Below are 16259 nucleotides of genomic sequence, written 5' to 3' on the forward strand. Positions count from 1 at the left end.
TTACAAACAATGTCTTTCATGCATGATATTGATGCATCATTTCAACATAGCTGCAACATTTAAATGTTACGATATTTGTTGTTAATAAACATGTTATAACTTTCATCAATTGCCAACCTATCCCAGATACATTGTTTTACGTCAGTCGTAGGGGTCCCTGGAAACCTTTGAGCAGAGTTCCAACGACTGCCTCCCTTTAAAAGGTCCATCAGCTCTAACTTTTGACAAGCTTTTAACTATTTTCATGTCAATATCCACCAAAGTTTCTTGTTCTACTCCCGAAAGTACATTGAGATACACAGTATTCAGCTTGTCAACTGAACCTGTACATGTGTTGTTATTGTTGACAAGTGACTTCTTGTCAGGACTAGAATTCAAATATAAACAATAATGATGCATTTTACACATAGAAACTGTATTGACAAGCTTAATCATAGGTGTTTCAACTTGCAATTGGCATACGAAACAAAAACAGGGAAAAAAAATCATCATCAAAAATCATCAAAAGTTACAGCTACTGGCCCTTAAATATGCCCCCATGGTATGTTTCTAATCTCCATAAACATCTCTGAGATTATTATACTATGTATAACATGTCAGACTTTTGCTGTTGTCGTAAAACACTAAGGAATGGTTTGGCCACTTGGATATAATATTTTTACTGTTTTCTAATATGACTATACCAAAGATCACTCTATAAAATCAATGGGGAACCCTTTCTTCCTATATTTAACAATCCACAGAGAATTTCTATTTTTCTATCACCTGAATTCCACACAAATTGACAAGTTCTCTTTTTCTTTATATGAGTGACTTTAATTAAGCAATTATGGATCAAATTATTGTTTAAATTCTCTTCAAGGTTATCAAATCAATGAAATTTGATGCCGTGGAAATGAATGTTTGTGTGAATTCCTCATTCCAGGCAAATAGTATCGTGATCTCAGAAGTCAAAGCACCGGCATGGCTGCACAAATTCATCATTGGAAGACAAGGACAGAATATAAAAAGCATAACACAGGAACTGCCAAGAGTAAGTATGGTTTTACACTGTTATGGTCAAGTTTACAGTTTGGGTTACCCTTCCAAATTGCCAATAGTAAGTATGGTTTCATCCTGTTATGGTCAGTGTTACAGTTTGGGTTCAGAACACCCTTCCAAATAGTACAAATCAAAAGCATGAGAGTTGTAGTAAGTGTAAACTTGATATTTTTGTGAATCCGACAAGAGTGGTGAAACCACTGATATGAATGGAATAAAATTGCCACACATATTAAAACGGTGAATTTTGAAGGCTGCGATTTGAAGACAGTTCCATCAGTAATTTTGGTGAACAGACTTTTTACCCACAAAGTGACAACTTAAAAGCCATGAATGAATGAAAGAAAGAAGATTATTATTGCAAGACTTGTGCTGTTATATGCCACCATCATACCAAGGTCACAGAACACTGACCTGTTCTCCCCAATCATAGTGAACAGGCCCATTCTTAACACTGGTAGCAATGGGTTTTGGCTGAACCATCATTGCCAAAGGGTGGACAGCTTAACTGATTTATCCATTGGTGTGTTACAGGTGCACATTGAATTTGAGGATGGTAAAGATACCATTTCAGTTGAAGGACCACCAGAGGAGGTGGACCAGGCCAGGAAAGCCCTTCATGACATCGCAAAAGACCTGCAGGAAAGATTTGTGTTTGCTGAAATCCAAGTAGATCCTAAGTACCACAGGCACATCATCGGAAAGAGTGGAGCTAATGGTAAATTCAAACTTTAACCTGCTCACCCCCAATTGCCTGTAAACAGGTCCTAAAATCAAAATTGGTAACAATAGGTTTGGGTCAAACCATAGAAGTAAATAGGTTAAACTAGTTCATTATGAGCAAGACAGGTGCTAAGTGGCAGTACACTAGACGGTAGTTACAAGCCAGGACAGATTTGCAAGTGATATTAATTCAGTTACTGTTAAACAGGAACTTCCCCTATAGAAGCTGAATTATCGTAAATATATGCAAATTTAAAAAAGCAATGCTAATGATCGGTGCCCATTATGATTATTCAAATTTATCATATGATCAAAGCGATGCTATGAGAATTCAAAAACTCCCACCCAGTGTATGCAAATGGCTACATCATCAGTAATCCCCCTAGTGTGAACCCATGGTCCTGTAACTTCCCCTTTAAGAGCAAGTAACAATCAATAAATAACTTTGGAGGTATCAGTCTGTTGCAGTAGATACCTTACAAATATAGTTATTCTACTGAAATGAAGAATGTGGTGTGCAGTGTGTAATGAGAATGTAATCTTTGTTTCAGTGACTAGAATCAAGGGAGAGACTGGAGTGTCCATCCACATCCCTGGAGAAGAGGAAATCAGCCGTACCATCAGGATAGAGGGTAGTCCGAAGGGTGTGGAACAGGCAAAGAATGAACTCTTGGAATTGGTGCACAAAATGGAAAATGAAAAGTCAAGAGATATCCTGATTGAACAACGCTTCCACAGAACCATTATTGGTGCCAAGGGTGAAAACATCAGAGACATCAGAGATAAGTTCAATCAGGTTTGTAACATTCTCTGTAATAGGACCATTCCTTTTAAATTGCTTCAGTTGTTTGCTAGTTAGCCAATCAGACATATTGACATAAAACCATCATTGGTGCCAAGGGTGAAAATATCAGAGACATCAGAGATAAGTTCAATCAGGTTTGCAACACTCAGTATAATAGGACTATTCTTTTGAAGTCGCTTCAACTGTTTTGAAGTCAGCCAGTCAAACGCACTGACATAGTTATAAAGCAAGAGCATAAAATTGGTTTTAAACTGTTTTTGGACTTCATGCCTGATATTGTGAAAAGTTCTTGTCAGTTAGCCAATCAGAGATAGCCTTTCATGGACATACAGTACTTTAATTAGATCTTTGACAGTCACCATGTGACTTGAGGACAAGCCCAAAGTTGCTTTGATTTTAGAATGGCCATTCATCAACAATATTGTTGAGGGATGCATTGTCTGTTGCCAAGGGATGCATTGTCTGTTGCCAAGGGATGCATTGTCTATTGTCACAGAGTAGAAGTAGGCTACTTCAACAGTGTACATGTTGTGAAATAAATTCCATAATTTGTACTATTCCTTGTCCATAGGTCAACATTACATTCCCAGACCCCGGTAAGAAGAGTGACGTTGTGACTCTGCGTGGACCCAAGCAAGATGTGGACAAGTGCTACCGTTTCTTACAACAACTGAACACGGAACTGGTCGCCAACAACTACAAGATTGAAATTCCAATCTTCAAGAAATTCCACAAGAACATCATTGGAAAGGGTGGTGCAACTATCAGCAAGGTGAGCAAGTTGTTGCCATTGGTTTTGACCTTTGACTTGTGACATCTTGGTCAAACAATGTCCCTTTTTCAAAAAAGACAGACATCTATATATTGATTTCTTTAGCTAGGTGCAATCTTTGATGCATCCCACAGTGAAGTGGACTCTTTGAAAACTTTATGTAAACGGAAAACCTCCAAAGAATGGACATACAGTATAAACTTCCTATAAGTTTATAGTTATCAATATTCATCACTTATTTTCATTTCAGATTAAGGAAGAAACTGATACAAGAATTGAAATACCAAGTGAAGATAGTGATAGTGACATGATTGTCATCATTGGAAAGAAAGATCGCGTTGAATCAGCAAGAGATAAGATTCAGGCTATTCAAAAAGAACTGGTAAGTACTGTAAGAGCTGTGTTCAGTGTTTGTATATTGAGAAAATGTTGCCAGTATTTTGTCCCTTGGTGTTGAAATCAGAAAACGAAAGCCATCTCCATTCATGTAGATTAATGACAGGATTTGTGCTCATGATGGCTTGAACCTGTTCACCCCCGAATCCCTGTAAACAGGTCTGCACTCACCATTGATTACAATGGGTTTGGGACAAACCATGGTGGTGAAAGGGGTTAAGCTCATCTCTGTTATGAAGGACTTGGACATGACAAGCTGTGTACAAGATATAGAGCCCCTCTATGTGAAAAATATGGTTCCCTAAACAAATATGAAGTAGGGGAAGCCTAATATTGAGATAAAATGATTTCTTTGTCACAAAGGGATGATGATGGATATTTCTTTACTATAAAAACACACCAAGGAGCAACAATTAAAGATATTTTTATGGTTGATTGACAGGCCAATGTGACCCAGGTTGAAGTTAGTATCGCAGCCAAGTATCACCAATCACTGATTGGTGCCAAAGGTCGTCTTGTGAGGTCAATCATGGATGACTGTGGTGGGGTAATGATCCACTTTCCTAATGAATCATCAGGCAGTGATAAAGTAACTATCAGAGGACCTAAAGATGATGTGGATAAAGCAAAGAAATCATTGATGGAGCTGGCAAATGAACGGGTAAGACAGAGTTTTAGTAGGAAATGTATTTAACCCTTTGAGCGCCAAAGTCAATTTTTGTCGCCCGTATAAAAATATAGCTCAGTCAATTTTTGTCAGATTTTTGCCAAAATTTTGATAAAAAAGTGTGGCCAATGAAATGTTGTGCTCATTTGGTCCAAAATTATCTAAAAAATTACAGAAAAGTTCATAAAAATTGGTAAAATATTTCACTAAAATTTTGGTGGGAAAAAATACAGCACTCAAAGGGTTAAGCAATAAAGCACACCCAGCGATGATATACCTTAAGATTTTGACCACACGACATATATGCACGAGCGATAGCAAGTGCATATGTGAAGTGAAGTGGTCAAAATCGAGTGGTATACTGTCGCTGGGTGTGATTTATTGCTATTGTATCATAACAGTATATTGAAATTCTGGCGTGGAACGTCATAAATGGATATTTGCTCAAGCTGAGAGCTCGCGCGTATGCCAGTTGTGGTATATCGCCAATATACCACGGTTCTTTTCACGTCTCGACCTATCAAATCGCTGGATTTGCACCATCAATATACCGGTATGATATAATTAGTATTTGACCATTAGCTGCTCATAGTTGCCAGCCACTGAGAACCTGTTAGTTGAAGGAAAAGGGTCATCTCATCTGTGACTGTGTGTATGAGACCAATACAATGGGCCTGTTGTTGTGCACAACATATCCAAACATCCCTTGTGCGTATCCAAAATTATAATGGTGGCTGTACAGAAAATGTTGACCATGGCTAAAGCAACTTTCAGAAACTTAGTTCAGTCAATGAAGTCGTGCAAGACGCCATTCCTTCCACAAATGCTCCAATGTCAACACACTTCCCATATAACAGTGTATCACTATCAAATGTTCACATTTTTTGTCTGGAAATTTCCAGGCGCTGTCAAGCTTCTCAGCAGAAATCCATGCCAAGCCCGAATACCACAAATTCCTGATTGGTCGGGGCGGTGCCAACATCAGGAAAGTGCGGGATAAGACTGGAGCTCGTATTGTCTTCCCAACCGCCCATGATGAGGACCAAGAACTCATCACAATCATCGGTAAAAAGGAATGTGTGGATGATGCTAAAGGAGAGCTTGAGAAATTAATCAAGAACTTGGTAAGTTGTGGCACTTGAAACTTAGTTATTGGTCAGCTCTTCAGTATATGTCTCTTGGTTCACTGAAATTTGTCAAGAATTGTCTGTTTGATCATTCTTGACTTGAAGAAACAGTTTAAGATCATTATACTTGCTTCCTATTGTATGGTATCTGATGGATGTCTGTTGATGTCTTGGAATTTGCACTACAGCAAGCATGCTATGAATATATTGCAGCGCCCTCTAGAGGCAAACAATTTACTCAGAGCAGATACTTTCTGAACATCTATGAAGTCTTGAAACCACTGCATTAATGAGTGGTTTAATCTGAAAAATCTTATTTCCAGTGTTCTGTTCTTTCACATTTTGTCAAGTTTAACCCGGCCATCATTTTACCCGCTGTGTAGGATAACATTGCTGAGAGTGAGATTACTGTGGACCCCAAGTACCATCGTCACTTCGTAGCAAGACGTGGTCAAGTTCTGAGAGAGATCGGCGACGACTTTGGTGGAGTCACTGTCAGCTTTCCACGCAGTGGCACAAAGAGTGACAAAGTCACATTGAAAGGTGCGAAAGACTGTGTTGAGGGAGCCAAGAAACGAATCACTGAAATCGTCAATGAACTGGTAAGTTTTGTTTCTCGCTTTCTTATGTCTGCTAAGTCATAACCCTTTTACTGTCTCCTTGTTGTGTTAAGTTTACATGTCATATCAACCCTATCATCACCATGGTTTAACCCAACACCATTGTTCTTTATGGCAAAGTAGGACCTCTACACACGGAAATGGGGTGCAAGGGTTGAAAGAGTAGCATACATACACAACAAACGGAATTCACGGACATTGTATCACTCAAAGAGCATGACACCGAAATAGAATATTAATCAAATCAAAAGTGATCAGAGTAGTATAACATCAACACGGAAAAAGATATTCTAACTCTTCCACACCCATATCACTGTAGGGAGTTCTGATTTTACTACACAAAACAATATAATGAGTAAAACCATTGTGGTAGTAGAGGGAGGTATTACTATCTGATTGGTTAAATTACTCCTGAGGGTGAAAGTAACACTCAACTATGAGCCACCTTTTAAAATCATATCTCACTCACAATGCTGAGAAGGCATAGATATTCATGAAATCAGATCAAATGAGAAATTCACCCAGCTTTCACAAGTCTGCTTCTTGTGAACTATTCCCTCAAGCCAGATTTTCTCACGTATAGTCCAAACCTGTGTACAGGGAAAAGTTGGGAACAAAGAGAGACTTCTGTCTTATTACTAACACTGTATCAGCCTCTGTTCAAAGGCATGCAAGTAGCAAACTTCTACTTGTATGTAATAAGAGGAGGTAGATTAAGAGATCTAAGTTAATCAGTTGTGTTGGTTTTCAAACATGGCAGATTATCTACCAGATCATATAACATTAATTCTAATCTTAAGTCAGTGGCTATTGCATCGATTTTCATGGTCCCAGAAGCTGGAACTGGGGGGGGCATTATCATGTCACGTGGCAAGTCAATGAAAATCAGTACTGTCCATATACAACTACCAACCAGATCAAGTGACAGGCACTATGTGTAGTTTGATTATTAGGGTGCTAAAGATGTCAGACTTTGTACAAGTATGTGTTCATGTACATGAGACATACCAAGTCAGTGAAAATAAGTCCAGGCTCAGTACTGAGTTTCCTTGCCTTTGCTGGATGGTGGATGGTGGGCCTTCCTGGCAGGATAAGGTTAAAGGTACACGGTCACCGTAAATTTGCATATTCCATATATGGCAAAGGGGGTGGGGCTTAGCATACTACCCTGTAACATCTGTAGATGTTGGTCCTCCATATTTGATACGTCAAAGAACATGCAGACGATGCTGCTAAGTATACCATGGCTGATTGTGTGGGGGCGCCCTTTTTAAAAAGCGGCCACTAGTGTAAAATCTGTGATTGGCTGATAAAAAAAACAGGTGACTGAATACCTTTAAACACCCTGTCATCATATGCAGGGAGCCTTTTCATCCCTGTAGTGAAAGCCCTATAAAGGTTCAATCTTGTTAGTGAAAACTAACAGCTGGTACTACAACTTTATAGTGAAAGGTGTAAGACTTCCTATGTAGGGGAGATACAATGTACAGCATGTGTACAAGTTATACTTTAACCTATATGCATCCAATATCATATCAATTCTAGTTGGTCAGAACATGTTGTATGCTGTGCACATGCAATATTTGCAACTTTTCGCAGTTGATTTTATTACAGTCATAATATCATCAAAAATCATTTTATTTTATAGACCAGCATTATATACTAGCACCAACCTAGGTGAGACAAATTGATATCTTTGATGACCCCATCTTATGCATTGTGTTTTATATATAATTTTTATTTTGACAGGAGTCACAGGTGACCATTGAGTGTATTATACCTCAGATTCATCACAGAACTGTAATGGGAGCCAAAGGCGCTAAGGTACAAGCTGTGACAGCAGACTGTGAGGTTGGAATCAAGTTTCCAGACCGCAATCCAAACATCGAACAAAGTGAGTACATGTGGACGGAATATGTAGTAAACTTGTTGGCAAGCTGTCTTGCTTCTTTGGAATTGAAGGACTTAAACTTTTACCCAAACTTTCCGTATGAGAACTTGAGATAATTCTCTTTTGAAGTCAAGAATAAAAATTTGGGTTACTGTGCAAAATTTGGCCTGACATTTTAAGTTGAAGATGGCCTGCATCACTGTGTTAACTGTGTGGAGAAAAACTGAATTGTTTGATTTTCATGAAAATAAGCTGATGGAAAGTTTATATCCTCTGTGAGGTTCCAAATGAGACAGTTCACAAGAAGCATGTGCAACACAAACCACATTCAAATCAGTGAGAAGAGAGACACAGAGATCCAAATACTTTATACTGAAAAGTGATGGCAGACTCAACAGTTTTGAGATATTTAATCCTTATCCTGGCAGGCTTGTCGCTTCCAAATCTTCAAAGTCAGTCAAAAACTGTATTCAGCTGAAACATTCACATTTCCACTTGCTTAATATGGTACTTGTAGTAGGTTTAATCAGTAAAAGTTATTATACATCTATATTTTCAGGATCTTCAAATGTTCAAGTCTTTGTTTAAATACAACATATGGAACACGTTATGCCTCAGTTGCTTTTAACCAATTTGACTTGATTATAGCTCTGTATATGTGTTGCCAGACAGCAGTCTTTATGAACACTCATATAAGGAAATTATCACTGAAAATGTTGTATGTTGATTATTCATCTACAGCCAATGGCAATGCAGAATCAGACCCTGTTGTCAATGGTGACGGAAACAGTGAAAACAGTGAAGAGGACAGACCTAAGAAAAGTGACATCATATTGATCACTGGAAAGAAAGAGAATTGTGAAAAGGCCAAAGCTGCACTCATGGTGAGTCTGATGTACTCGATCAGAATGAAGAAAAAAATATTGCAAATCATACTGAAATCTAAATTTATCAAATTGATGTCAATAATGACATGTCAGCAGTAAATACTTCACAGTGTATTAGGTGTCATCACTCAAGTGGATACATTGTACTTGAAATGTGTCAATATCTACATTATCAACATGTTACATGTGCTAACACACTAACTGTAGAAAAATAATTGCTACATTATATGTAGCCATTTTTAAATCAGAGAAAGACTGTGACATTGTATCACAGTGTTTTTGCTGCTACAGATGTTGCTACTTGTATGAAACTAATTATTTCTGCTGATAGAATGTTGAAACATTTCTATAGATTTTGTCAGAGATCACTAAAATGAGATAACACTTTGTGATGGTTAATAAAAATAATTCTAATGAAATTCTAATAAAACCATCAGTATGACTTGTACTTTAGCCCATTTTTGTAAATATAATTTCTGTTTTACTTACATCATTTCAAAAATGCTTATGCAGTATCTTGTATGATATTTGATAGTTACAAAGATATTTTACAATTCTGATGAACAGGCGCTGGTTCCAGTGACGGAGGAAATTGACGTGCCATATGATCTTCATCGCTTTATCATTGGACAGAAAGGTGTTGGTGTTAGAAAGATGATGGATGAACATGATGTAAGTGAGATCGAAATCAGACCACTGGAGTGCATTTTGAGCATTCAAACTCAAAACCCTCTTACCTAATCCCCCCCCAAAAAAACAACAAACAAAACAAATAAAACAAAAACAGAAGAAAAGACGTAAATGATGAACAAATAGAATCGGACATTTGCTGTCAGAACAACCAACAGTCTGTTTCCTGTCACTGTTTGATTTTAATGAGTTACATTTTTGTTTTGCTGTTTTGTAGTACGTCTTCCCTAACATCAACATCTATAGTAGCTACGGTGCCAGTGGTGTATAAATGTATGAAGTGTGTATATCTGGACTCAAGCATCATACATGGCAACCCAACAATGGGGCTTCTTCAACCTTTCACCCACATTTACCAGTATAAATGTCTTCACTGACCATTTAAAAAAAAAAGATTTGGCCCAAACTATTGATCTGTTAAGGGTTATATGTCATTAAGATGTTAGCTGAGTACTGGAGATGAAAACTTTGCATTCCTAATAAGGTTAATCTTGAACTTGACAGGTAAACATCGCTATTCCAGCACCGGAGAAGAAATCCAACGCCATCAAAGTTACAGGACCACCAGCCAATGTAAGTAAGGCCAAGATTGCTCTGCAACATCGTGTTGAAGAATTGGAAAAGGAAAAAGAAGACAGGGTGAGTTGCTGTCTCCTGTAGAGACACTGTTGTTTCTTCTTAATATCTTGAGGGGTCTTTAACCATGAATGTACCCTTAAGGATAATTAGATGTTATGGTCTGTCACCATGAATGTACCCTCTAGCATAATGAAAGATTACTGTATGGCTGAGTTTGATCCAACTTTTACCATCTGTTGTAGTTATCTTACTCTTTCTCTTCAGTCGTGGGAGTCCAGTTTTACGATATTTTATGAAACAAGGTCAATATGTTAGTGGTTTCCTAGATTGAAAGAGTCTTTCATTACTTTGATTTTCAGTGTAAAGGTGGTCTTAGAAGGTTCAAGTGTGTTAAAAGCAGTTCCTATTTGTTTTTTTATTATTAATTTGTTTTCTACTCTTAAAACATCTTGGTAATGTTTACATTTACTTCCTGGTGGCTTACATGGTCAAAATGGAAAATACTCAATTCCTGTAACATGCCACTTGGAAACAGGGTTGACAGGGGTAAAACTCTGTTAATATTTTTTCTTCTCTAAACCCAGGAAAATATAAGTTCTTTGGTACAGTTTAATACAGGTGTCATTTTTGAAAATGCAAAATAGTTGTTAATATCAAATTTACTGAAAGATAATCCAATTTTCTACAATTTAAAAAAATTCATCAAAATGAATTTAATTGGATTGTAGCAGTTCTTTTTCCCCAAAATTTACCCAAAACTTGTAATTTCCTCTGTAGGTTTTACGAAGCTTTCAGATGACTGTTCAGGTACAGCCAATACATCACCCAAAGATCATTGGACGTAGAGGTCAAGTGATCACAAAAATCCGTCAAGAGCATGATGTGAATATTCAGTTCCCGGAGAAGAACAGTGAAAATGATGATATAATTACGATTACTGGATATGAACACAATGCAAATGGTGCTAAGGATGCAATATTGAAAATAGTCCAAGAACTGGTGAGTCATAAAACCTTGAGTTTTGTGCCTTGTTGTACAATGTTATTGACTTCTTCATAGTCACCAGGGTAGCACTGTCTGGCTCAAAGATTTGATGTGAATTTGTCTACAAACTAGCTGATTCACATCAAATTTTGAGCAGATATGCTCCAAACATGGTCATTGTCCGATTGGTGCTGTTCTGGGGAGTCAATAAAGAAGGAAGGCACTTGTGACTACACAGCTATGCATTTTCAAAAGCATCTGAACTCCCTAACTCAGTTTGCAAATGTACCAGTGACAGTCATTTGATCTTCAGCACTCACAAATTTAAGGGGTCATCAAATTACCAACTTTGCTGATGATGTAATAATCCTTTTGTAATAACAAATTTATAACAACTGAACCCCCTCAGTTTGCAAGTGTACCAGTGTCAGTCATGTTTATCGATTTTGCACATCCCAAAAATCTTTGCAAGATGATATATCTGTAATTCAGTCGTCATTGCAGGGTGATTTACCCACAATCAGTATTGAAATACATGTATCACGTTTACAATGCTTTACAAAAAGTCAATGACTCTTGAAGTTGTTTTTTCCTTGTGACACATGAAAGACACTCAAAAGCCATTTGTTCTTTAACCTGCTCACCCACAATTCCCTTTACACTGGTCCACAACCACCATTGATAACAATGGACATGGACTAAGCTATTGTGTTGAAAGGGTTAAACAATGAAATTTATCTTCTACAGGAGGATATGACAACTCTGCCAGTACACATTGATCGCCGCGTACATCCGCGTCTGATTGGTAACAGAGGGCGTGCCATTCACAAGGTGATGGACGACTATAAGGTTGACATTCGTTTCCCTAGATCCAGCGATCCAGACCCTGATTTGGTGACCATCACAGGACCTGAGGATAACGCATATGATGCTAAGGATCATCTACAAAACTTGGAAGAGGAATATGTAAGTGCTTATCAATTATCTGCTTCTAGTCTGTTCACCCCTAAATTTCCTGTAAACAGGTCCACAATCACCATTGATAACATTAGGGTTTGGTACGAACCATGGTGGTTAAAGGGTGGTCTTAAACCTGTTCACCCCCAAATTCCCTGTAAAACAGGTCCACACTCACCATTGATAACAATGAGGTTGGTATGAACCATCGCTCTGAAAAGGGTTATGGAAGACATCAAAATCTACTTCAAAATTTCAGCCGTTTATTTCATTTTTCGCTCCTGTGTGATGTAGACATAAATATATACCTTTGGCTCTTGCATGTACGCACAGATAGAAACTGAGGTACAATTTTGAACAGGCCTACCCCATCATCATATCTGTGTGTGAATCTGTCCACTGCAGAGATTCTTATTAACGAAAAAGTTAAAGTTCTTTTACTTATTGTTGCCTGGTGACCAGGACTGTTTTATTCAAGAGTCGCTGAATTTTCATGCCTTGTATTTGTCTTGGTTTGAGAAAGGGTATACAGGCTTGGTTCCATTTCTCAATGTAAAGCTTATGTTGTTTGCTTATATCAGGACATATTATATAACAATGATTCTTATTGGCTGTTTTCCAGATGCAAGATATCAAGGAGAATGAACTGCTAAAGCAATACATGAGACCACAAACTCGGAATGATGCACCACTCCATGGGGGCAACCGTCTTGGATTTGTTGTGCGCGACGCACCCTGGGATCAACCTCCAGACACAGCCAGTACTCAGGAATATCCCAGTCTGGTGCCAACGCCCTCACAGGCTGGCGCTCCATCTGGACCAGTGGCATGGGGTCCATCCAAACGGTTCCCCTGAAGAGGGGGCTGTTTCACCTTGTTGCCCTTTCACTTTTGAGTCTACATACCTGCAACAACTTGACAAATGATATCCCCTCTCCAACTGGGTATCTTTGTACATGGATCTCTATTCCAGTTGATGTTCATCCAATCAGAATAGGCAGAGAAAAGGATGAGATGAGCTTTCAATTATGTAACCATCAATACCAATCCCTTGTGACAGAAACACTGTGTCAGTGGCGGAATGTTCTAAACATAAGTAAACTTTTTCTTCTCTCATACAAGCAAGGTCACAGAAAGAAAATGATGTCTGCTTGAAAGTAAACCAAAAGCTGAAGTGAAACAGTTTTCAATCACAAGGGTTTGGTACGTAGCTACTACTCCTCAAAGACATTGAATCATGATAATCACAGCTGGAAGCTCATCTAACACAACCTTGAGAAGTTCACTTGGCTGACTGTATTTTCCTACAAAGCTAGGGTGCCTTTCTTTTAGAAGAGCAGCTTGCATCTGAGTGTTGGTAATGCTTTCATGCTGTGGTATTTTTTTAAGATCCCTAGTTTTGTAAATTTAAAGGAGGAATCCCTAGTTTGATTTTAAGAGAATATATATATGATGGATTCTAATTGTTGACTCTGCACAGGTGTACAAAGAGATAAAAGTTTAGTGCTTGAAGGGCAAACTTGTGGCGCCTAGGAGGGCTGTGGCAAGGAAAAATTGTTGGCCAAGTGAATTGCTGCAGGATCTTTAAATTACATATTAATTGATGTAGCTGATTACTTCACTCTAACCGACTATCTTCAGATCTTGACATCAATCAAAACTTCTTTCAAGATACTCTCAGAGTGTGAAATGAATATTTCTGTTTGTGTGCTAGGCAAGTGTAATGGTATTCAAAGTCTGTGTTGGCTGTTACGTCCCATAGTCTTAGACACAAACAGTATTCTTACGCAATGTTACACATAGCAGGCTCAATATGCATAGATTTCATGATATAAAGTGTACGCTGCCAATGAATGTTTTTAACATTCTCAGAGCCACCCAAAAGTGAGAAATCGTACCAAAAAAAGTAGGAAAACTAGAACTGTACTGAACCTCATTTCTGATGTGTGGAATATGGTGTATACAATATATGACTATATTGCCTGTGTATTACCCAATGGCAGTATTGTCCATGTTCTCTTACAACTGTTCATGTTTTGGACATCCTTCCCCCTTTCTAGGCTTTCAGTACTTCACAAAAAAACACTGACCTTCAATTTTGGAGAATCCGAAGTGCAAAATTACAGATGATTTTATGCAGGACTTGTGAGTAAACTGTCAAAGAAAGTAAAGTGCAATGAAAAGAAATAGAATTCCAGAATACAAAGCAGATGATATGTCATTCGGTGCCACAGGGTTTGATAATAGCCCACAGTAGTAAGGACCTGCAAAATTCTAGTCTTTTCTTTGGTTTTTTAGCCTTTCAAGGCCCATTACTGAGAACAATGTTCCTAATCTTTTTTTTCCTTTCAGTTTCCTTTTTGGTGTTCTCTGCAAATTATGTCACAAATGCATCAACTGTGGTAAATGTTGGTCAAGTTCTATCATGGCGCATCAATAATTATCGATAATTTTATAATCATATTTAAAAAATATCATTGGAGTTGTCGGGAAATCTCTCCTTCTGCTTTTACTGTTATTTTCTTTTGTTAGGAATGTGTACTGTTGTCGGACAAATTATGAAAAAGATATGTACCGTGATATAAACTGTTTAAACTCTTACGATAAAATGTGTTATGGTTCAGATTTATTTTTGTTTTAGAAATTTTTATTCAACTCTGATTGGCTAAGTGCCATTCATGAAACCACAACTTCCATTATTTTTTTTTCATCGGAACACAATCAATTTGAAAATCTGCTGATGCAAAGATGGTACGCACAGCGGTCAAGGATATTTGTGAATTTTATTTGAAAAAGTTAGAACTGATATATTATTGGACTGACCCTTAAAGACGACAAAATATTGATATGTTAAAATGACGTAGCACCTTGGACAACTGTTATGTACCAGACATGTGGATCCACTCTTAATTGTGACTATTAAAATTTTTAGTCTCATTATTTTTAGTCTAGTTTCTTTTTTTTTGAAAATGTGTGGCAAATAAGTACTGTGAAACCTGTCTAATTGGGAAGTTTTAAAAGATAAAATATATGGCATGATTCAGCAAAGGTATCCAAGGTAGGTAGGTCTGTAAAATTGTATTCAACCTGGTGCAAATTTTGTGCGGTAAAGACCTGTTCTCAGTTGAGGATTTCCATAAGTGCAGGTTTCACCATATTTGCTGTGCAATGTTCATCACATCCAACCATAAATGAAGCCAAAGGTCATAGGGTCTAAAGAGTGGGAAATGCTTTGCCTTGTGACATTTTGATTCTAAAGACAATATTTTTCTTTCCATTTCACTCAGTTTTGGTTTTTAGCTCCCATTTGCTATACATATACAGCAACTGGGATGTAAATGGTGGAAAAAAGTCTGTAATATGTGTGTGTGTATGTCTGTATGTATGGATGTCAGAGTCCATATCAGAAACTCCCAAACCACTTCACGTGTTAAGCTGATTTTTGGTAAAGTAATGCCATATTTCGTGTAAATGTGCCATTGTTAAAATGAATCTGTCAGTCTCATAAATATGCAAATGAGGTAGAAAAAGGCGACAATGCACAGAAAGTGAGGCTACCCACAATTCCCCTTGATTTGTTCACTTGGATATTTTTTGCCTGAAGGCTTTTTCAATTTTATCAGTTTCTCAAAAATTTTTAACTTACAATTGAAGTTCAGGATTATTTGTTAAAACTATGTTCCAAAATTATGTTTAAAATTCAAGAGTAAATTAAATGAGAAGTCTATGATTGGAGGTGCTAAAAAATTGCACACTTGTCAAGGTAAAGTTATCAGCAACTACGATGGTTTCATCATACTATCTGTCAGACATGCAAATTTTCTTTGTTACGAACAATAAAAAAAATCTATACCCTTTCTTTTGCCAACACAGATGCAACCCTTAGTTTCCTTGAAAATATTGTATGGCTGTCAAAAATCTACATAGACAAAATTACAAAATTGCTATTGTTGATCATTTCATTATTCAAAGTGAGAAATCAGAAAAGTATGATTATCAGAACTATGTTGCCAGAATTTTGAAATGTGGACCGAGTTGTTCTGTGTACAGAAGAAATTTGCTTCAGTTCAGTGAGTGATCTCCTTGTGTACAGATCATGGAGAATTGTGGGTAGCCTCAC

General features: G+C 37.5%; 1 protein-coding gene across 1 annotated transcript in view; it reads left to right on the forward strand.

Moving 5' to 3' along the window:
- LOC139137673 (vigilin-like) overlaps positions 1-15079 on the forward strand; it is a 40722-nt gene extending 25643 nt beyond the window's left edge. Inside the window, exons 8-22 of the mRNA XM_070705884.1 lie at positions 926-1033; positions 1576-1759; positions 2316-2560; positions 3141-3341; positions 3592-3723; positions 4180-4398; positions 5307-5528; positions 5915-6133; positions 7901-8045; positions 8784-8926; positions 9497-9601; positions 10124-10258; positions 10976-11197; positions 11930-12148; positions 12762-15079. Coding sequence (XP_070561985.1) covers positions 926-1033; positions 1576-1759; positions 2316-2560; positions 3141-3341; positions 3592-3723; positions 4180-4398; positions 5307-5528; positions 5915-6133; positions 7901-8045; positions 8784-8926; positions 9497-9601; positions 10124-10258; positions 10976-11197; positions 11930-12148; positions 12762-12995 — 2733 coding nt within the window. The 3' untranslated portion in view covers positions 12996-15079. The remainder of the gene's footprint in view (positions 1-925; positions 1034-1575; positions 1760-2315; positions 2561-3140; positions 3342-3591; positions 3724-4179; positions 4399-5306; positions 5529-5914; positions 6134-7900; positions 8046-8783; positions 8927-9496; positions 9602-10123; positions 10259-10975; positions 11198-11929; positions 12149-12761) is intronic.
- The last annotated feature ends 1180 nt before the right edge of the window (positions 15080-16259 follow it).

This window comes from Ptychodera flava, chromosome 7 (genome assembly GCF_041260155.1).
Source record: "Ptychodera flava strain L36383 chromosome 7, AS_Pfla_20210202, whole genome shotgun sequence".
Lineage (NCBI taxonomy): Eukaryota > Metazoa > Hemichordata > Enteropneusta > Ptychoderidae > Ptychodera > Ptychodera flava.